The sequence below is a fragment of the Pseudophryne corroboree genome, chromosome 7 (genome assembly GCF_028390025.1).
Source record: "Pseudophryne corroboree isolate aPseCor3 chromosome 7, aPseCor3.hap2, whole genome shotgun sequence".
Classification (NCBI taxonomy): domain Eukaryota; kingdom Metazoa; phylum Chordata; class Amphibia; order Anura; family Myobatrachidae; genus Pseudophryne; species Pseudophryne corroboree.
In genome coordinates this window covers 340,005,348-340,029,082 of record NC_086450.1, presented here as the reverse complement: position 1 = coordinate 340,029,082, position 23,735 = coordinate 340,005,348, and the positions used below count along the sequence as shown (strand labels likewise).

The 23,735-nt window shown below is 45.3% G+C and overlaps 1 protein-coding gene across 8 annotated transcripts in view; it reads right to left on the bottom strand.

Annotated features, from left to right (window-relative positions):
* Positions 1-7,917: 7,917 nt before the first annotated feature.
* The window catches only part of LOC134945227 (uncharacterized), a 52,020-nt gene continuing 36,202 nt past the window's right edge, over positions 7,918-23,735 (bottom strand). For 4 of the 8 annotated variants that reach the window (XM_063934385.1, XM_063934384.1, XM_063934383.1 and 1 more), the window contains exons 2-3: positions 14,048-14,747; positions 7,918-8,769 (exon numbers count right to left, since the gene is read on the bottom strand). In XM_063934385.1, the coding sequence (XP_063790455.1) occupies positions 8,004-8,769; positions 14,048-14,430 (1,149 nt within the window). In that variant the 5' untranslated portion in view covers positions 14,431-14,747 and the 3' untranslated portion in view covers positions 7,918-8,003. Of the gene's footprint in view, positions 8,770-10,656; positions 11,197-14,047; positions 14,748-23,735 lie in introns of all 8 variants that reach the window. The other 4 variants (XR_010182078.1, XR_010182079.1, XR_010182076.1 and 1 more) reach the window with 3 other exon arrangements.

The following is a 23,735-nucleotide window of genomic DNA, read 5'->3' as shown; positions in this document are numbered from 1 at the left end:
TGGGACTGACTGCAGAATGCTTGCAGCAACAAATAGCTAGTGTGTCATGGAAATGCTTTTGGCACACGATATAGTAAAAAAATTTCACACAGGAGGCAGAATACAGTAGCTACGGGGGGAGGGGAGGGGAGAGGGAGTGTTTATACACAGTGTAAGTCCCAAGGTGGGTACACAGTGGCCAATCTATTGGACAGTCAATTGAATTAATATTGCTGGTTCAACGGACTTGGTGTACCCCTGATATGTCAGAATGATGGTGTACATATCGCAATAGCCAGGCAGCACATCCGATGCCTCATATCTGCAGCTATATCCGTGTGTGTGTGTGTATATATGTATATATATATGTATATGTGTATATATATATATATATATATATATATATATATATATATGGTCCGGCAGGGCTTGACAATGCAACTGGGTGGTTGCATGTAAATGCACACCCAGTTGTGAAGTCAGTCATTAAAGGTTGGGCAGTGTGTATGGCCAAATCATCTGCAGATGATCTTTCAGTGTGTATCCAGCCCTACGCATGCAGTAGCTATACCCCACACTCCTTCAGCCACCAGACCTCCACAGTGCATCTCATGACCCCTTCATATGGAGCTTCAAGGAAGGTCTCACTGTTGATATGTTGCTGCCTCACAGTATCTGAGAACTGCAGTGGTAAGCAGATTGAAGTTTATTGCTGAGCAGTGCACTACTGCTGGAACTAGTATAAAATGAGGCTACCCACATGTGGGAGTGACTTAGTGTATAAGGTGAAGGGGTGATCTTCAGTTTGCCGAATGTCGGGATCCCGGCGCACAGTATACCGGCGATGGAATCCCGACATACCGGCACATATTCTCCCTCGTGGGGGTCCACGACCACCATGGAGGGAGAATAAAATAGCGTTGTGCGCATAGCGTGTCACCGTCCCCACGGCGAGCCCACAAGGGGCTCCTTTGCGCTCGGCACGGTGTCGGGCTCCTGGCGCCGGTATGCTGGTCGCCGGGAGTCCAATCGTCGGCATACCATACTACACCCGAGGTGAAGGGCTGTCCTTCAAAAGCGAAGGTGGCAGTATCAATGGGGAGGTCAGATATACAAAGGAACCCTCCCAGGACAGCCATCCGAGCAGTGGTGCAGGATGGATTGGCTGCGCCCTGTCTTAGCTTGACCCTCTATCCCTGGACCAAGTTTAAATTTGACTTTCTAGAAATTTTACAGCCAACATAGGGAATCCAGCGCTGCACTAGTATAACATCCAAAACCTGGATAACAGTGCTGTCTGTGGGATACCTCTGCCTAACAGTATTGCACTGGGATGGAGGACTCGCAAGTTTAGCAAGAAACACCCCTCCATTTCTAGTCAAGGGGGTGGGTATACCCACCGCTGTAACAGAAGAATGTGCACGTTGTATCCACAGGTCAAGGCACAAACGCAATATAAGGTAATTTAGTCCTATAACAGATAGAGCTCAGCTTATTACTCCATAGGGAATACAGAACAATTCTAATAATAATGCTGATACACCCAGGTGTTGAGGTTACTCTCACATGGCCCTATCACTTCAGAGTCAAGAGGCATTAAATGATAACCCTTACACTATTTAGGTGCAAAGGACTAAATTTATGAAGATGGGAGATTTTTTAATATTTATTTTATATAACTGGTGATGTTGCCCATAGCAACCAGATTCTACGTAACATGAAGATAATAGCTACAATCTGTTTGGTATGGGCAACATCAATGTTTCTAAAAAACAAACCCCATCTTAGTCAATTTACCCCACAGAAGGTAGCCATGGTTTCACCAAAATACTTATCCGTGGTGTTATAATCTAGTAAACATATTACTGAACATACATTGTAAGGTCGCCGTGGAAGCTGTGCAGTGCATGTAATTTACTGAATGTGGAGTTTCATCGTAAGTACAGCAAATTTTCAAGAAATACAATTGTCAGGTCCTGGGTGCAGGTCATAACTCTAATACATCGTATAAGAAGTAAATGTGGAGCTACAGAATGTGTCCAAAGTGCAGAAGTCCTGTTTCACACACTGTGTGACCTTGCGCTTTGGAACCAGATTACCATCAGAATGGATCCCACTGTTATAACACAAATAAACGATTAATTTTTTTCAAGTTGTGCTAACCTGGAGAGGAGTGCATTGTGGGTAGAATATAGCAGATACACCGGTAACTTGCTAATATTAAGCAGCAACATTTCTATGCTAGTGTAATACAGATGAATTTTCTATGAACTTTAAATCCTCAGTACATTAGAGAGGGACAATGCAGCAGAGTAATGCACAGCAATGCAGTGGTATACTCAGCAACCTGTATGCAGATGCTAATAGTGTAGCACAGGCATTCCCAACCACGGTCCTCAAGGCACACCAACAGTGCAGGTTTTAGTGATATCCAGGCTGCAGCACAGATGGTTAAATAAAAATAACTGAGCTACTAATAAAGTCACCTGTGCTGAAGCCTGGAAATCACTAAAACCTGCACGGTTGGTGTGCCTTGAGGACCGTGGTTGGAAATGTCTGGTCTAGCAGGTAAAATGGGGGAATTGGAATTGTTAGCATCAAAGGCTGAGTATGACAGGTATTACGGAAACATGGTGGGACGACTCCACGACTGGGTTGCTAACTTAGAGGGGTATTCTCTTTTTAGGAGGGACAGGGCTAACAAAAGAGGAGGTGGTGTATGTCTTTATGTTAAACCATACCTAAAGGAGGTTATCTATGAGGAAACTGGCGATAATGTAGAGTCACTATGGGAAGAAATCTCAAGTGGGGGAATTTATGCAAAACTAGTCATAGGCACGTGCTACAACCAGCCGGATATTAGCATACATGAGGAAGAACAACTATTGCAGCAAATCAAAACGGCTGCGGGATTGGGGGACATCCTTGTGATTGAGGATTTTAAATACCTGGATATAAACTAGAGTAACGATTCATGTGCTAAAGCGAGGGGCAGCAGGTTTTTAAATACGTTTAGGCATCACTACTTGTCTCAATTAGTCCAGGACCCAGCTAGGGGTAAAACTACCCTGGATCTAGTAATTACTAATAATGTGGACATTATATCAAATACTAAAGTTGGGGAGACTTTGGGTAACAGTGATCACTATATGATCACATTCGACATCAGTTTCAGGAAACCTAGCTACAGGGGTTCCACCGAAACGTTTAAGTTTAGGAAGTCTAATTTCATGCTTAGATGTGCACTTAACGCCATAGATATATACCAGCTCACACCACTAACACGCCGTACAACATGGCATTTGTAACCAAACCCAGTCAACAGCATGAACAAAAACCCAGCAACAGGCTGATTATAACCAAACACAACCAATGTGTAACACAAGCAAAAACTACAACCACTTACTGCAGATAGAGTCCGCACTGGGACGGGTGCCCAGCATCCTCTACGGACTAAGAGAAAAGGATTTACCGGTAGGTATTAAAATCCTATTTTCTTCTACGTCCTAGAGGATGCTGGGGACACTTCACAGACCATGGGGTTTATACCAAAGCTTCAGATCGGGCGGGAGAGTGCGGATGACTCTGCAGCACCGATTGACCAAACAACAGTTCCTCATCAGCCAGGGTATCAAACTTGTAGAACTTTGCAAAAGTGTTTGAACCCGACCAAGTAGCCGCTCGGCAAAGCTGTAACGCCGAGACCCCACGGGCAGCCGCCCAAGATGAGCCCACTTTCCTGGTAGAATGGGCCTTAACCAATTTCGGTAACGGCAATCCAGCCGTAGTATGAGCCTGTTAAATCATATTACAGATCCAATGCGCAATAGTCTGCTTGGAAGCAGACGTCCCAATCTTGTTGGGAGCATATAAGACAACCGGAGCCTCTGTTTTCCAAATCTGAGCTGTTCTGGCTACATAGATTCTAAAAGCCCTGACCACATCCCGAGACTTTGAGTCCACGAGGGCGCCAGTTGCCACTAGCACCACAATAGGTTGGGTCATGTGAAAAGCTGAAACCACCTTTGGCAGAAACTGCTGCCGAGTTCTCAACTCCGCTCTGTCTTCATGGAAGATCAAATAGGGGCTCTTGTGAGACAAGGCCACTAACTCAGACACCCGCCTTGCGGATGCCAAGGCCAATAACATGACCACTTTCCAAGTAAGGAATTTTAACTGAACCTTCCGTAAAGGTTCAAACCAAGGAGATTGCAGGAACTGTAACACCACGTTGAGATCCCACAGTGCCACCGGAGGCACAAAAGGAGGCTAGATATGCAGCACCCCATTCATGAAAGTCTGAACCTCAGGGAGGGAGGCCAATTCCTTCTGAAAGAATATTGATAAGGCCGAAATTTGTACCTTAATGGAGCCTAGTTTAAGGCCCGCATCCACACAAGCTTGTAGAAAATGGAGAAAACGCCCAAGTTGCAATTCCTCCATAGGGGCCTTTTTGGATTCACACCAAGACACATATTTTCACCAAATACGGTGGTAATGCTTCGCTGTTACTTCTTTTCTAGCCTGTAGTACAGTGGGGATAACTTCACTGGGAATCCCCTTCCGGGCTAGAATATGGCGTTCAACCGCCATGCCGTCAAACGCAGCCACGGTAAGTCCTGGAACATGCACAGAGACCTTGCTGCAACAGGTCCTCTCGTAGAGGAAGAGGTTACGGATCTCCTATGAGCAACTCGTGAAGATCCGGATACCAGGCCCTCTTTGGCCAGTCTGGGACAATTAGTTTCGCCGGAACTCTTGTTCTTCTTACGATCCTTATCACCTTCGGGATGAGTGGAAGCAGAGGGAACACGTAGACCGACGGAAACACCCACGGAGTCACCAGGGCGTCCAACACTATTGCTTGAGGGTCCCACGACCTGGAACAATACATCCGAAGTTTCTTGTTGAGGCGAGACGCCATCATGTCTACATGAGGAATTCCCCAATGACATGTCACGTCTGCAAAGACCTCTTGATGAAGACCCCACTCCCCTGGATGGAGATCGTGTCTGCTGAGGAAGTTCTGCTTCCCAGTTGTCCACTCCTGGAATGAGGAACGCCGACAGAGCGCTTACATGCCTTTCCGCACAGCTGCGAACTTTTGTGGCCTCTGCCATTGTCTCTCTGCTTTTTGTTCCGCCTTTGCGGTTTATGTACACCTCTGCTGTTGTCCGACTGAATCAAGATGTGCAGATCTTGAAGAAGATTCTCCGCTTGCCGAAGACCGTTGTAAATGGCCCTCAATTCCAGAATGTTAATGTGCAGACAAGCCTCGTGACTTGACCATTTTCGCTTGAAATTTTCCCCTTGTGTGACTGCTCCCCATCCTCGGAGACTTGCATCCGTGGTCACCAGGATCCAATCCTGGATCCCGAACCTACATCCCTCTAGAAGATGAGGACTGTGCAGCCACCACAGGAGAGAGATTCTGGTCCTGGAAGACAGACCTATTTTTCGGTGCATGTGCAGGTGAGACCCAGACCACTTGTCCAGCAGGTCCCACTGAAAAACCCCGGCATGAAACCTGCCAAAGGAAATGGCTTCGTAGGCCGACACCATCTTTCCTAGCAATTGAGTGCACTGATGAATCGACACCCTTGCCGGTTTCAGAATCCCTTTTACCATGTTCTGGATTTCCAGAGTTTTCTCCACCGGGAGAAAAACTCTCTGTAACTCTGTGTCCAGAATCATGCCCAGGAACGACAGCCGCTTTGTCGGAACCAACTGTGATTTTGACAAATTCAGGAGCCAACCATGTTGCTGTCGAATCTTCAGGGAGAGTGTGACGTGTTCTAGTAATTTCTACCTTGATCTTGCCTTTATCAGCAGTTCGTCCAAGTACGGGATAATTGTGACTCCTTGCTTGCGCAAGAGGACCATAATTTCCGCCATCACCTTTGTGAAGATCCTTGGAGCCGTGGAAAGCTCAAACGGCAACATCTGAAATTGGTAATGACAATCCTGAACCGCAATCCTCAGGTACGCATGATGCGGAGGGCAAATGGGGACGTGTAAGTACGCGTCCTTTATGTCTACTGACACTATAAAATCTCCACCCTCCAGACTGGGGATTACTGCCCAAAAAGATTCCATTGAATTTGAATCTCTTCAGATAGAAATTGAGAGACCTTAAGTTCAGAATCGGTCTGACTGAGCCATCCGGCTTCGATACCATGAACAGGCTCGAAAAAAAACCTTTTCCTTGTTGTGACGGTGGTACTGTGACAATGACCTGATGTTGACACAGCTTTTGTATGGCTGCGCATACTACCTCCCTTTCCGGGAGAGACGCTGGCAAGGTTGATTTTAAAAAATGTTGAGGGGGCACGTTTTGAAACTCCAGTTTGTAACATTGGGTTATCATGTCTAATACCCAAGGATCCAGGCCCGATCGAATCCAGACCTGACTGAAAAGCCTAAGACGTGCCCCCACTTGAGTGGACTCATGCAGAGGAGCCCCAGCGTCATGTGGAGGATTTTGCAGCAGCCGCGGAGGGCTTTTGCTCCTGGGAACCTGACACCGCAAGTGATCTTTTACCCCTTCCCCTACCTCTAGTAGCAAGAAAGGAGCCCCCTCGACCTCTTTTGTACTTATTGGTCCTAAAGGTCTGCATCTGATAGTGAGGCGTTTTCTTCTGCTGTGAAGGGACATAAGGTAGAAATGATGATTTACCCGCAGTAGCCGTAGATACCAGGTATGCAAGGCCGTCACCAAACAAGACACCACCTTTATACGGCAGAGTCTCCATAGCTTTCTTTGAGTCCGCATCAACATTACATTGATGAATCCACAATGCCCTCCTAGCCGAGACTGCCATGGCATTGGCCTGTGATACCAAAATGCCAATATCCCTTGCAGCGTCTTTCAGATATGCTGCAGCGTCCCTTATGTAACTTAAAGTTACGAGAATGCTATCCCTGTCCAGGGTATCAATTTCAGTGGATAAATTATCCGCCCACTTTTCAATAGCGCTACTCACCAATGCCGACGCCACGGTAGGTCTGAGCAGCGTCCCCGTATAGACATATCGATTTCAATGTGCTTTCCTGTCGACGATCCGCAGGATCCTTCAGGGCTGTCGTGTCCGGACTCGGAAGAGCTACCTTTTTGGACAGACGGGATAAAGACTTGTCCACAGAGGGGGGTTGACTCCCACATTTTCCTGTCCCCTGAGGGAAATAGATAAGTCAGCAGAATTCTCTTGTAAAGCAAAAACTGTCAGGATTTTCCTAAGCCTTTTAAAAAAAGAGTATTCAGTTCATTAGAGGGAGGGAACGTTACCTCAGGTTTCCTACACTTATACATGCAGACCCTCGTATCAGGAACTTCAGGGTCCTCCTTTATTGCCACAATCATGTACTGAATATTCTTAGCCAGTTTAGGATTCAATCTGGCATCATTATAGTCGACACAGGAATCAGTATCCGTGTCGGTATCTGTGTCTAACTCGGTATCTGTGTCTACTAACTGGGCAAATGAACGCGTCTGTGCCCCCCAAGGGGTTTGTAAGCTGTGGTGGGTCACCAGGGTCCGGTGATCCTGTGGTCAGGGCCCTGGATGCTGTCCTCAGGAAGCCATGGCGGGGCCTGCCTGTAGCTCCTACTGTGCAGACAGACAGCAGCAGCTTGCAATCTGCCTGTTGCAGCCTTGATAGAAGCAATTAAAAATTAAAGTATAAAAAGGGGCTGGAGCACAGGAAACATCCAGCTCACTCAAACCACTAATCTAAAATGGTCTTGGAGGAGTATAGAGGGAGAGGAGCGAGCTAAACTTATTTAAAGAAATTTTAAGTGTCAGGATATATTTATCCACCTGTCTATACCCCAGTGTACTGTATGTACTCCAGTGTCCTCTAGAGGATCAAGGTGAAAAAATATTGCGTGCCTTTGATAAAGCAGGTTTTTAGTAAATGAATAAAAGTGCAAATAAAGTGCTTCCAGAGATTGAATTTATTTTAATGTTGTAACAGTATCATGTTTAACAAATAAAGTTCTTAATTTTTTTTTAAAAATCATTATCTTTATACAATTATATTTAGACGTTCAAGAAAATCACAGGTGTTCTTAAAATGTTCAACTCCGTGGTTAAAATCATTTGTTGTGGGATCAAATTGTAGACAAAGGTTTGTCATCTCATCTACATCCAATATAATGGTATTGTCTGGTACAACAACATTATTATTTGTTTCTATTGTGGCTGTAGAGCCATAGTTATCTATGCCATACTCATCGATGTTTACTTCTGTGTCAAACATTGGATTATGAAGCATTCCAGCTGTCCATAACTGCATTGGGGAATGGTATCTTTCAGTGCTCATAAGGTGATTATTCCATTGTGCAACAAATTCTGTTACTGCATGATTAATTCTTCTCAGATATACATAATGCAAAGCAAAGAGATGGCACTCATTGTTAGTATTTAGTATTCCTCTATGCTCCATCCATAAAAATAAATCTTTAAAGTAGTAGATGACAACTCTGTTTAATTCTGCCCATAAGCGTTCTATCCGTTGATTGTGAACACTCTGGCCAGTTATGAAGCTACCCCTATTAGGTCCTCTTGAGTTAATCATGTAACGTGCTATGTTAATATTTTCAACACCCATGTCTCCTCTTACTCGTAATGGTAATCCAAACCTTGATACACCTTTTTGAAATAATTGCAGTGTTGTTGATGCATTATTGTTTGTAGCAGTTTTAAGATAAATTATATTTCTGCTGAACCCATCTATGCAACCATGGAACACAAATCTCCAAGAGATTAGCTTGTGGTTACTGTCAATATGCCTGAAAGAAAGGAAAAAAAATAATGGTTATTATGATGACCTTGTTTTCAACAAAATCACATATTGCTACTCAAAATTATACAACTGTCTAATTTAAGTTTATGCGTTTCTTAAGAAATGAGGGGCTTTTAATAATTGTGAGCACCTACTAACACAAAGGTGATACTGTAACTAGGTTAAATATTGTGGAACAATTAACCAAAGGATACATCCTTAAGTATATACCGTTAAGAACAATGCTCTCATTCTTATCTAGTTGCAAAACAGCTGCAGCAGGCACATCAGTCTCTTTTTTCAAAATGTGCATACCTCAGAGCTGCAATGCGCATGCACAGTGCATGAATTATGATAACAGTCGCAAACACCATTTAGACAGTGTTCGTGGTGGTAAATTGGAGTGATTGGGTGAACACATGAGTCATGGATGTTCAGAATGCATTTTCTGGTCATGCATAAATGATCAGCTATTAATTACCTTGCTACTGGAGAGATCGCTGCATTCGGGGAGAGAAGCATAGCCTGCATGTCTACAGAGGCACTATATCTTTGTGACGCACCCATATGAAACTATGGTACTGATTTATCAGTATTTGTATGCCAGCTAGGAGGCAGCAGTGGGCAGATCTATGCTCAGATTGCTGTTCACATTTGCAAGTACAGGTTGAGTATCCCATATCCATATATTCCGAAATACGGAATATTCCGAAATACGGACTTTTTTTGAGTGAGAGTGAGATAGTGAAATCTTTGTTTTTTGATGACTCAATGTACACAAACTTTAATACACAAAGTTATTAATAATATTGTATTAAATGACCTTCAGGCTGTGTATACAAGGTGTATATGAAACATATGTGAATTGTGTGTATGTAGACACACTTTGTTTAATGCACAAAGTTATAAAAAATATTGGCAAAAATGACCTTCAGGCTGTGTGTATAAGGTGTATATGTAACATAAATGCATTCTGTGCTTAGATTTAGGTCCCATCACCATGATATCTCATTATGGTATGCAATTATTCCAACATACGGAAAAATCCAATATCCAAAATACCTCTGGTCCCAAGCATTTTGGATAAGGGATACTCAACCTGTATATGCATATATTGGAAAAAGCTAAAGGATAGAAACAGCAATCACATCTGAATGAGGTACAATGTGTCAACTATACCAGATTTGGAGAGGTTTTTTTTTCTACCATCTGAAGTTATTATCAATAGCAAACCCTGACAGACTACAGTTAATATACAAACCAACTAATGCTTTATTTGTCGAGTACAAAAGAAAAGTTTACATTACATGGGTGGGATATATAATATATTTTTAGTTTAGTAATCCCTTTTTATATCAATAAAATAATACTAGTAGTAGAATTACTATTCACACCATTACATTGTGTACAGTAGACCAAAAAAATAAAATGATAAAAAAAAAAATAGGTTCTGGTTTATTGGATTATTAAGCCTAAATGAAAGTGCACACAGCTGATTACAATGGATTATATACAATATCCTGGCCATCAGGATGCCGGCAGTAAATATCCTGACACTGGCATCCCGACGGGCTCAGCAAGTATGCTACCCCCCTATACCTCCTGCAGCCTAACACTATCCTCCCCCATAGTGCCTTACCCTAAACCCCAGCAGCTTAAACCTAACCCTCCTCCCTTAATTCCTAACCCTAACCTCCCACCTTCCGCAGCCTAACACTCCTCTCCCACAGACTAACCCTAACCTCACCCCCTAGTTCCTAACCTTACCTCCACACAGCCTAAACCTAACCCTACCCCTTAGTGCCTAACCCTTACCACCTCAACCCGCAACCTAACACTAACCTCCCCCAGTAAGTGCCTAAACACTCCCCCTTACCCTCGGCTACATACTCACCTCCTCTGGCATCCAGAGATTTGGATCCTGACGGGATTCCGGCGCTGGTGTCCTGATCCTGTTCAGGATTTAGGTGTTGGTGTCCCTAGCGGGTATAATATTCTGTGATCCTGACGGGAAGGATCGAGCCCTGGGAGCGCGATTGCAACAACATGTTCTTACCACAAATGATTTGGACCTGGTACACTATAAACTCTACGCTGAATAGCCCGTCTTTTACGAACAGCTCGGCCAACAGGATCCAGAAGTTGCAGCCTCCTTCTAATTTTTCACCTCTGTACTCTCAGTGCTCGGCTTCTGAGACTACCTTGAATATAACTTTCTCCAGCATTTGGTGTGGAATTTAGAAAACTCAAGATATGCTGATCAAGTTCATCATCACATATATCACTGAATCTGTTGTCAGAAGATGTAGGCAAGTTTAGTTCTTGTCGTCTTCTGTACAAAGTTGAAACACTGATGTTTAAGCAAGTTGCTATTCGAATCCACGAAAAGCCTAGTTCCCACAAATATTGTATCTGTTCTCTAGAAACAATGAACCTTAAAAAAAAAAAAAAACATTAATAAATACTGTTGTGAGATCTTGAAGAATTTGTGAATGTGTTTCACAGGCCGAAACCCTCACATTTTTTTTTTTAAAGTAGTCATTCACTTTTTGAAAATGTATCATATCATTATCTACCTATCAGCTTTAATAAACACTTGTCTGTTTCATAACACCCTTGAGTGAATGACTCAGACTCTGTACATTTGCATAAACATCTCTTGTGCGATTTTGCACAGAACTTGCTCATAAAACAATATTCACATTTGTAACATTTTGACATTTACATCTGGAGAGGCAATTACGGTGTTAAAAAGGGTACTTGGACACGAGCAGTAAGGGCTTATTCTTGTACTAGTGTTTCCGAATCTTGAATATAAGGCATATATGGCCAAAAATCGGCACAATTTACAGATGGTATGTGTCAGGTTCAAGTTTCAGATAATGATCACTTGTACCGGTGAATGCCCACATTAACCAGCAGTTATTTCCTTTGTCACATATTCCAAAAAAAAGTTTTGTAATAGACACAATTTTGTTATAATTGCACAAGAGATGTGCACATAACCTATCTTTAGTATATGTATCGAAATATGCATTCATTTACCTATGCCTTTTTAAAGACTAGATAAATATCTTAAAGGGTCTACTACGGTAAGCGAACACTCTGGATACCGGCGCCAGGATCCTGGCAACAGGGTGAGCACAAAAGAGTCCCTTGCAGGCTCACTGCGCTCGCCGTGCTATTTATATCAAATGCCTCCCATCTTAAGACCGCTTCTGTTAACACTTTAAAAAGCTTTTTATCTTCAGAAACAAAATAAAATTATGTAAAGGTTGGAGTGCACCTGGCACAGTAGATGACTGCCCCCCTGTCATATTTGAAAAAGGAAAGGCACGTGTTAAAAATGGGGTGTGGTCTTGTGTGAAAAGGGCATGGCCCCACAAGAGCACAACCAATTCAAATTATGCCAGACAGTAGAATTGCCCCTTAAGGGCCCTACACACTGGTCGATACCAGTGAAAGATATGAACGATCTAGTTCATTAATTAACGAAATACCACTCATATTTTTCAGTGTGGAGGCACCAACAATGAACGATGTGCGGCCCCGCGCTCGTTCATCGTTAGTGCTCTGTCGCTTGTGCATGCAGGCCAATATGGACGCTCGTCTATATTTGCATGCACTGCTATAGAGCCGGGTGACGGGGGGAGTGAAGAAAATTCACTCCACCCGTCACCTCTCCCCCACCCACCTCCAGGTCGCCCGTCTGCCGTATTGGCGGCGGGTCGACCAGTCTGTAGCGCCCTTTACTCACATTACAATACATAGTTGTGTCCTTTAGTCACAATACACCACACACTAGAGACCCTTATTAACATTATGCTTCACAATAGTTCCCCTTACACACATTATGCCAGAGTAGTGGCCCTTACACAGTGGGCGCACTAGCTAGTGCCAGAGATGTCACATCCTTTACATCATAGTTAATTTTGACAAGTATTTTCAATTTAGTTTTTGTCTTAGTCATTTACTTAAAAAATGAATAAATTTAAAGTAAAATCACATTTTAGTATTGGTTTTTGTTTCGTTTTAGTCAAGATTTAATCAGTACATCTTTGTTTTCATTTTAGTCCTGAAATTAACGGTCAACAAATGTGCATTTTTATACAGGTTGAGTATCCCATATCCAAATATTCCGAAATACGGAATATTCCGAAATACGGACTTTTTTGAGTGAGAGTAAGATAGTGAAACCTTTGTTTTATGATGGCTCAATGTGCACAAACTTTGTTTAATACACAGTCATTAAAAATATTGTATTAAATGACCTTCAGGCTGTGTGTATAAGGTGTATATGAAACCTAAATTAATTGTGTGAATGTACACACACTTTGTTTAATGCACAAAGCTATAAAAAATATTGGCTAAAATTACCTTCAGGCTGTGTGTATAAGGTGTATATGTAACATAAATGCATTCTGTACTTAGACTTGGGTCCCACCACCATGATCTCTCATTGTGGTATGTAATTATTACAAAATACGGAAAAATCCGATATCCAAAATACCTCTGGTCCCAAGCATTTTGGATAAGGGAGACTCAACCTGTAATACAAGATTCTAAATGCCAAAAACCTAACTTTTTAGAAAAATAACCATAACTTGTAACACATCATAACATATGGGAATGTTTACAATATATGTAGCTACAATCACACACTTTTATGCAGGTGCAAGAGACTACTGCAAATGTAATTGTGTTATTGTGAAAATGACACAGAAAAAACAGAAAAATGGACTAAACTTAACACTTATTCAAATAACAATAGACCTTGCCTGAAAAGCATACAATCCATGGTTGCATTGCCAATCACTTATGAATAGAAAATAGTCGAGGTGTCATCACAAAATAGATAATAATTAATCATATTATTCTGTTAAAACAAAGCTAAAAGTTGATATTTGGCAAATTTATGACCTGGAGCAGAATGTGAAAACATACTGACAGAACTTCATAAAATACAGTAAAATAACTCGCCAGGAACACAGAGTATGGAAGGGTCCCACCCATTGGCACCTGTTCAGTATAATCCTGACAGTAAAAATTCCAATGGATCACGGTCACTATTATTACCCTAGCACTATCTCACCGCTCCCACAGCCTAACCCTAACTGTCCATTTCAGCTACCTAACTATAACCATCCCCTTCTGCAGCCTAATGCTGGGTACACACTGGCAGTGGGCTGGTAGCACAAACTTAAAGTGATATTTTCAGCTTGATATTTCTTATTATAGAGCATTTTTACAATCAAGAAGAATACGTTGATGAAAATGAAACTTACCTTGGCCTACCTACACCGACACTTAGAAGGGGAGCAGAATATCCAGGTGTTTGATTACAGTCAAATAAATGATTGATCCTGGTTTGGATATCCTCAATTAACAAAACTGTATGCTGAGATATGTCTTCTAGCATTGGAAGTAAAGTACTGTTTCCGCTAATAAAATGGTGACATGCAATGAGCATTGCAATTAAAACTTCTAAATGGCTTTCAAGTTTTCTATGTAGATGTTCCAAAAAATTTATATCCACTGAAAAAATAGCCCTTTCTGCAATAGTACAGCTTGACTTTAGTGAAAGAAAATATTCTTGAATATCTTCCACTGCCTCGATTAATATGAAATTAACACATAAACAGAGGAAAATACAAAAAGAGTAACTCATGGTTAATGGTTGCAATTGAATATATATTTAGTTGATATATAGTTAAAAAAAAAAATAATAATATTGGAATTATCTTGTCCTTCAAATTATTTGGAGATTTGCAAAACTGTATCAGAAGTCTCTCAAATTCCCTCGCTGGGCCACCATAATCTACAGCTCCTTCTGCATTCCCAAAGGAATCAGTCAAGTCAGTCAAGAGGACAGAAACGAGATTGTTTTCAGCCGTAATCCACGACACGCTCCTTCACAGACTAGTCCGTGTTTAACTTAGAACTGCTTTCAGTATAAATCTGTACTGCCAGATTTCACAGAACACCCTTTAAAGTCAAAAACAAAAATAAATCAAAATTTAGTTTCAAATAACTTTTAAAAATAAGGGCAAGTGCAAATATTTATATATTTAGCATTCATGATTACCAATCCAAGCACTCACACACAGATTTTGATTTAATTGATGTCAAATAATATCCACACACATGCACATACAGATGCATGAGCACACATTGCGTCAAATATGAAGCTGGGCACCTCTGCATATACACTATATGGACACTGTATCCCAATACATATGGAGCAGGTACTTAATTTCCAAATAGAACAGCTCCCACTCTTCTTGGAAGGCTTTCCACAAGATTTTGGAGCGTTTCGATGGGAATTTGGGCCTATTCATTCTGTAGAGCATTTATGAGGTCAGGCACTGATGTTGGACGAGAAGGCCTGGCTCACAAGCTCCGGTCCAGTTCATCCCAAAGGTGCTCGATGGGGTTGCGGTCAGGGCTCTGTGCGGCCAGTCATGTTCTTCCACACAGAACTCATCAAACCGTGTCTTTGTACCCCAGTGCATAACGCAAGGACTATAGTCATCTTGGAATAGTAAAGGGCCTTCCCCAAACTGTTGCCACTAAGTTGGAAGCATAGCCCTGTCCAAACTGTCTTGGTATGCTAAAGCATTAAGATTGACCTTCACTGGAGAAAAGGAGCCTAGTCCAAACCCTGAAAAACAGCCCCATAGCATTATCCCTCCTCCACCTTCACAGTTTACACAACGTAGTCAGGCAGGTACCATTCTCCCGGCATCTGCCAAACCCAGACTCGCACTCCTGACTGCCAAACAGAGAAGCGTGATTCACCATCACTCCACAGAACACATTTCCACTGCTCACCATTCATGTATTGTGGGAAGACCAATATTGCTATATTGTTGCTCCCAGGAGGGGAGTCATTACAAATTTTTGAATGAAACAGACGCCCCTTGATAAACTACAACTTATGCCAACTGTCTCGGATGGTAAAGACTAATCCTGGAATTGGGAGAACTCTACACCAAAGCATAATTTTATGCAGAAAAATCTACTAACCCTCTCCCACTACTTACCTAAACATAAGCCTTTCCCCCACAACCTAACCCTAAGACATCCCCTACTGACTAAACTTTACCCCTCCTTCCCCTCCGATAGCCTATTCCCAAGCCTCCCCAGCATAATTACGTTTGGTATGCCAACAGACAGGTTTCAGGCATTGTGAGAGGAGTCAGGATTCCGGCATGGGTCTTCTCACCAGTATCGGGTGATAAAGCTGATTATTTACCTTATAACATTCACTATATGTGGGTAAGAGACTCAGTACGCAATTGGCGTATGGGGTACCGTAAGGGTACGCACTTAGCGTAGCAGACGCTTAGCCGTGGTCGAGACGCACGAGCGGCACGCTCACTCACAGCTTTACGCTTGGTATCGAACACGCTATAGGCGGCCGACTACCGTAATGCTATGCTACTAGCGTAGCGGACGCTGTGACCGCGAGGGGAACACGAGCGGCGCAGACGCTCACGGGATGACACTCAGTAAACCTTGTATGCAACACACTGAAAGATTGAGTTTATACTGTAAACCTTACTACTGAAATACTGTAGCGATATAATGCTGCTTAACCGTGTTAATATAAAAGCTGCTTGAGCGATTGAGACGCTCCGAATACCCTCAGCAATGTAATAAACACACAATTCCTTGCTAAGGCTCCTAAACCTTTACTAACGAGATTTAGTTATATCAAAAGGGGAAACACAGTTAACATTTCATACACTACAGGCTAACATTAATATCTAACAGAATAACTACACATGAATATACAATAGCGGCACAATCGCAAACACAAATACATAGACTAAAGGGCCCTACTCATTTGGCGATTCGCCGCCGAGGTGCCCGACGGCCGATACGGCCGACGAGCAACCCGGCGGCGGGGGGGCAGTGACGGGGGGAGTGAAGTTTCTTCACTCCCCCCGTCACCCGGCTGCATTGAAGTGCAGGCTAATATGGACGAGATCGTCCATATTGGCCTGCATGCACAGCCGACGGGAGATCAGCGATGAACGAGCGCGGGGACGCGCATCGTTCATCGCTGTAGTCTCCACACTGAAAGATATGAACGAGTTCTCGTTCATTTATGAACGAGATCGTTCATATCTTTCATTATATCGGCCAGTGTGTAGGGCCTATAAGAATGAATGGCTAACATTACATGGGTAACAAAGTGGCCACAGAGAAACATACCATACGGGGAACACTCGCCAGCGCAACCGGATCCAGTCCTCCAATTATCAGAGATAAATGTTGATGAGAGAGAGTACTGGCCGGTCTGGGGACAGTGGCCTTTATATACACAACATACAGTACACTACAAAGGGCCCTACAATCGCATTGTTCATTGGACACAAGAATGTCTCTCTGCACTGTAACAAAAGGTCATAGGTGGATTTGAACAGGTGGGCTGTGACTATTACAAACAGCTCAGGTGGGAGGGAATCTCAGGATTCCCGCCGCATGCATGAACCGCAAATATAGTAAATGTCCAGAAACTACTAATAGACATAACTATACGCAGGAGCGATTAATCTTTACCTAACCAACACCGGATTGTTACTAATAAAATACTCTTCGGTTAGGTACCAGACACCACTGTTCAACCTTTGTATCATGAAAAGAAGGATTCCCAAGTCCATGAACCAGTCATATTAAACAAACTTACAGTTATTATTAAGGGGAACATTACCTATAAAACATACTATTTAGATTTATTATGTAACGATTGAGTCGCCCGCTAGACGCACAAACTCTACCGTAAATGCACATACCACACGCTCGAGTGCATGGCCGTGGAGGTGCCATCACGCAACTGCGAATATGCGCACGCACGGGAGAGAATGTGCATGTGCAGCGGGCAAGCGCATGGGGTGAATATATGGCAACGTGTAGCATGATATTTTTCCGACTGACACGCGATTCCAGGCGCCGGCATCCCAAAAGCCAGGAAGCCAACTACATCCCGTATTAAGGATTACATGCAGGGTCAGGGACACAGAAAGAAGCCTGTATGTGCTTTGAGAGCTGCTGGGTATTGTACGCATGTGTGGTCTTGCTGAACACACATTCACAATTGATCATACATGCACAGCACCCATTTTAGTGGGTTGAGTTGCTGGTGGCCGGGATACCGGCTGTCAGGATCCCGGCACAAGGTTATATTCAGCCACTATGGGGTTCGTGACCCCCAGGAGAGGGAATAGTCCTTGCTTGACAGTATTCCAGCATCGGCATACTGACCGCCAGGATCCCAACAGCCGGCATATTGACTACATTGCATCCTCATACGGACTACCCTTTTCCGCTAGGATCCGGCGTTCAACCGCCATGCCGTCAAACGCAGCCACGGTAAGTCTTGGAACAGACAGGGTCCCTGTTGCAACAGGTCTTGTCTTAGAGGAAGCGGCCACGGATCTTCTGTGAGCATTTCCTGCAGATCCGGATACCAGGTCCTTCGTGGCCAATGAAGATTGTTCTCACTCCTCTTTCTTACCATTCTCAACACCTTGGGTATGAGGGGGAAGAGGAGGAAATACATAGTCCGACTGGAAAAACTACTGCCTGATGGTCTCTTGACCTGGCGCAATACCTCTGTAGCTTTTTGTTGAGGCGAGACGCCATCATGTCTATCTGGGGTAGTACCCACCGACTCGCAATCTGTGCGAAAACTTCCCGATGAAGTCCCCACTCTCCTGGATGTAGGTCGTGTCTGCTGAGGAAGTCTGCTTCCAAGTTGTCCACTCCCGGAATAAACACTGCTGAAAGTACGCTTACATGATTCTCCACCCAGCGAAGAATTCTGGTGGCTTCCGCCATTGCCACTCTGCTCCTTGTGCCGCCTGCCTTGGCGGTTTACATGAGCTACTGCGGTCACGTTGTCTGACTGGATCAGAACTGGCTTGTCGCAAAGTAAGGTCTCCGCTTGACGTAGGGCGTTGTATATGGCCCTTAGTTCCAGAATGTTGATGTGAAGACAAGTCTCTTGACTTGACCAAAGACCTTGGAAATTTCTTCCCTGTGCGACTGCTCCCCAACCTCGGAGGCTCGCATCCGTGGTCACCAGGATCCAGTCCTGAATGCCGAATCTGCGGCCCTCTAGAAGGTGAACACTCTGCAGCCACCACATAAGAGATACTTTGGCTCTGGGGGACAGGGTGATCAACTGATGAATTTGTAGATGTGACCAGGACCATTTGTCCAGTAGGTCCCATTGGAAGGTCCTCGCATGGAACCTGCCAAAGGGGATGGCCTCGTATGATGCCACCATCTTTCCCAGGACTCGAGTGCATTGATGCACTGATACCTGTTTTGGTTTCAATAGGTTCTTGACCAGAGTCATGAGTTCCTGGGCCTTTTCTATTGGAAGATAAACCTTTTTCTGGTCTGTATACAGAATCATGCCCAAGAAAGTCAGATGAGTCGTAGGAACCAACTGCGACTTCGGGATATTGAGAATCCAGCAGTGTTGATTCAGCACCTTCAGTGAAAGTGATACGCTGTTCAGTAACTGCTCTCTTGATCTCGCTTTTATGAGGAGATCGTCCAAGTACGGGATAATTGGGGTCAGGGACTCAGGTTCGACAGCAAAAAGGTCGACATACCTTAGGTCGGCACCAATTAGTCGACACACCTTAGGTCGACATGGACAAAAGGTCGACATGGACAAAGGGTCTACATGAGTATTTTATGTTTTTTTGGTGTCGTCTTCTTCGTAGAATGACCGGGAACACCAATTAGTGTACCGCGTCTCCTCGCATGGATCACTTCACTCGCCATGCTTCGGGCATGGTACCTTCGCTCCGCTACCGCGTCACTCAGCACAGATACCCGGGATTGAAAAAATGGCCCGGGATTGGCTTCCCTAGGCGTCAGCTATCGGCGAAGACTCACATTTCTTTCTATCTTCCTCTGGGAAGGGAAAAGCAACCAAGACCCTCTTAGGGATATGGAATTTTTTTTCAGGATTTTCCAAGGCTTTTTCAAAGATAGCATTTCATTTCTTAGATGCTGGGAAGGGGAGAGGGGCCTTTTTACTGTCCGGGAAAAAGGGCTCCTCAACGTGCTCAGGATTTGTGTCAGAAATGTGCAACACATCCTGTACGGCTTCAATCATCAACTGCACCCCCTTTGCAAGTGATGCCGCCCCCCTCGAAAAACATCCCCGTCACCGTCCGCAGTGTCAGAATCCGTGTCCGTGTCATCCTACATAATCTTGGCAAGTGCACGTTTGTGAGAATGTACTTGCAGGGACCCTGAGGAAGCAGTATCTGACCATACAACCATAGAGTATTGCTGTACCCGAGTGGCCTGCTCAGATCTAGCAACCCTTTCAGAAATCTGAGATATAGTCCCCCTAAGAGAGGCTAACCACTCTGGTTCTCTAGCTGGGATCTGCGCTACAACAGTGCAATCCTGGTTACATGGGATGGGATCTTCCTGAGAAGATAAATCCTCTGCAGCAAATGAAACAGAGTCTCTAGACATGTTTGCTAATACACACCAATCACACCACATACACACAGAGTACTGGGCAGACAGAGTTTCCCCACAAGAATGGCAGAGAGACACAGAGATTGGAGACAACCCATACACAGCGCTATTACAGGTATAAGGAGACCCTAAACCTGAGCTGACTGTCCCTTAATAGGCAACACAGTCTTTCACAGCCTCCCCTCCCTTCTACAATACCCTGGTACCGTACAGATAGCTGGAGTTGCACTTGAGGGAATGATCTTCCACTTGCATCCAATTGCAGGCAGGAAAATGGCGCTGAAACGCTGCTGGGTCCGCTCTGAGGATGGCGCCATCTTCCCGCTCTTCAAGATTATACTGGCCTGAGGATTTTAGGTGCTGGCTGAAATCCGCAGACCCCGACAGGCAGAATTGGTCAGTGTAGTGTCAGGCGCTGGCTCAGGGCGCCCCTCACAGCGCCGCACTGAAGTACTGCTGAGCCGTCCGGGAGCGCAGTTAATACTGCGCTCCTACCCTGAAGCCGCCATCTTCACACCGACTCCCTGCTATTTAGGGGGGACGGTGACTCACTCGTCACACTTCAGCTCTGCAAGGGGGTGGCGGCCTGCTGCTGGGGTGAGCGTTCCCCTGCGACGGGGAGCAATCTATCCCCTCTGGAGCTCAATGTCCAGTCAGCGGAGACAGTGGCTCAGACCCCGCAGGGCAGACACTGCTCCCCCCCTTAGTCCCCTCCTGCAGGCAGGCTGTTGCCAACAGCCTTCTGTAGAAAAAAAAAAACCTCTATAAAATCACTTTACTAGAAAAGCTCTGTATAGCTTCCCTAGCTGTGACCGGCTCCTCCGGGCACATTTTCAAAACTGAGTCTGGTAGGAGGGGCATAGAGGGAGGAGCCAGCACACACTATTAAACTCTTAAAGTGCCAATGGCTCCTGGTGGACCAGTTTATACCCCATGGTACTAATATGGACCCAAGCATCCTGTAGGACGTAAGAGAAAATATAAAAACATTTCATACATCAGGCCTAGGCTCCAACTGGTGGATTTCTCAAGTCAGGTCTCCCTTTAGTCTCAGGACACATGCAGAACACAAATCCTGCTGGCCTGGGAACCAAATGTTGGGACAAACATTTGACGGACACTTTATAGCTTGTACTGTCCAGGACTGGACACTTTATAGCTTGTACTGTCCAGGACTGCGCTGGCTGGATCACCCTCTCCCACTGCCCATGTCAGTTGCTGCCAGTTTAGTCTTGCAAATGCCTGAGCTCTCACTAGCCCATGGCTCCCAGTGAACATGATCGGTGATGGTGGCTCCAGCTGCAAGATTCCCTTTAAACAGAATACACCAACCACTGGTGTCTCCCTAATGTTTCCACAGCTCCAGCTGTCCTAGATAATCCCAAGGTTAGGGCTCTTGCTGTGAACCGCAATAAGGGCTGTAGAGAGCCACACCAGGCAGCGGTAATGGAATAAGTGCATGGATCCACATTTGCTTTAAAAAAAAAAAAAAAAAACTGCAGCGCTGTGAAACAGTTAAGACCTACACAGGGGGGTGCCTATCAAATCCAGGGGGGCATGGGGGGGGGCAACTGATTCCCACCTTTTTGCGTCGGGAAGTGGGTTCCTCTTTGGCCGGCAATCCTCTTTCCAGTGATATTTAGGAAGATTGGGCATGTGCGCTTTCAATGTGCAGTGCCATCTTCCGACAGGCCGGGACAGAGTACATGCACTCCTGTGCATGACATGGGCACACACTAATCTCTGCTGGGTATGAGACTGAATCTGCTAATTTGTCACACCCCCCCCCCCCCCCCACCCATCCCCGCTCCTGTGCTGTTGACATTGACAGCATTTCAAGCAGCAACAGCATACATACAGTAAGTCAGTGGCACTGCATAGCGTCTGGTGGCACCAGGGACGTTTCTAGGGGCCTGCCCTCAACCGCTGCAGTAGACGCGTTTGAGCACCCGCCCTCCCTCCCTCCTGGCTTCCGGTATCAGTTTCCTCTCCTCACACAGGTAGGTACTCCGATAACCCCCCTGCGTGCACCACTGCATGTTACATTCCAAATCAAATATCCTCCTCTCCCATACTATCCCTCAGTATATGCAGATCCCCATATTAAGTTACAGTATGGTACACACAGCCTCCCCTCTACCACACTACTCCTCAGTACACACATCCCCCCTCTCCCACATCATTCCTCAGTATACACACACAGCCCACCCCCTCCCTATTCCTCTGCACACACAAAGCCCCACGTCTCCTCTGCACACACACAGCCTCGCCCCTCCCTATTCCTCTGTACACACACAGCCCCCCCTCCCTATTCCTCTGTACACACACAGCCCCCCCCCATTCCTCTGTACACACACAGCCCCCCCTCCCTATTCCTCTGTACACACACAGCCCCCCCCCATTCCTCTGTACACACACAGCCCCCCCCATTCCTCTGTACACACACACAGCCCGCCTCCCTATTCCTCTGTACACACACAGCCCCCCTCCCTATTCCTCTGTACACACACAGCCCTCCCTCCCTATCCCTCTGTACACACACAGCCCTCCCTCCCTATCCCTCTGTACACACACAGCCCTCCCTCCCTATCCCTCTGTACACACACAGCCCTCCCTCCCTATCCCTCTGTACACACACAGCCCTCCCTCCCTATCCCTCTGTACACACACAGCCCTCCCTCCCTATCCCTCTGTACACACACAGCCCTCCCTCCCTATCCCTCTGTACACACACAGCCCTCCCTCCCTATTCCTCTGTACACACACAGCCCTCCCTCCCTATTCCTCTGTACACACACAGCCCTCCCTCCCTATTCCTCTGTACACACACAGCCCTCCCTCCCTATTCCTCTGTACACACACACACACAGCCCTCCCTCCCTATTCCTCTGTACACACACACACACACACACACAGCCCTCCCTCCCTATTCCTCTGTACACACACACACACACAGCCCTCCCTCCCTATTCCTCTGTACACACACACACACACAGCCCTCCCTCCCTATTCCTCTGTACACACACACACAGCCCTCCCTCCCTCCCTATTCCTCTGTACACACACACACAGCCCTCCCTCCCTATTCCTCTGTACACACACACACAGCCCTCCCTCCCTATTCCTCTGTACACACACACACAGCCCTCCCTCCCTATTCCTCTGTACACACACACACAGCCCTCCCTCCCTATTCCTCTGTACACACACACAGCCCTCCCTCCCTATTCCTCTGTACACACACACACAGCCCCCCTCCCTATTCCTCTGCACACACACAGCCCCCCCACTATTCCTCTGCACACACACACACAGCACCCCCACTATTCCTCTGCACACACAGCCCCCCTCCCTATTACTCTGCACACACACACACAGCCCCCCTCCCTATTCCTCTGCACACACACACACAGCCCTCCCTCCCTATTCCTCTGCACACACACACACAGCCCT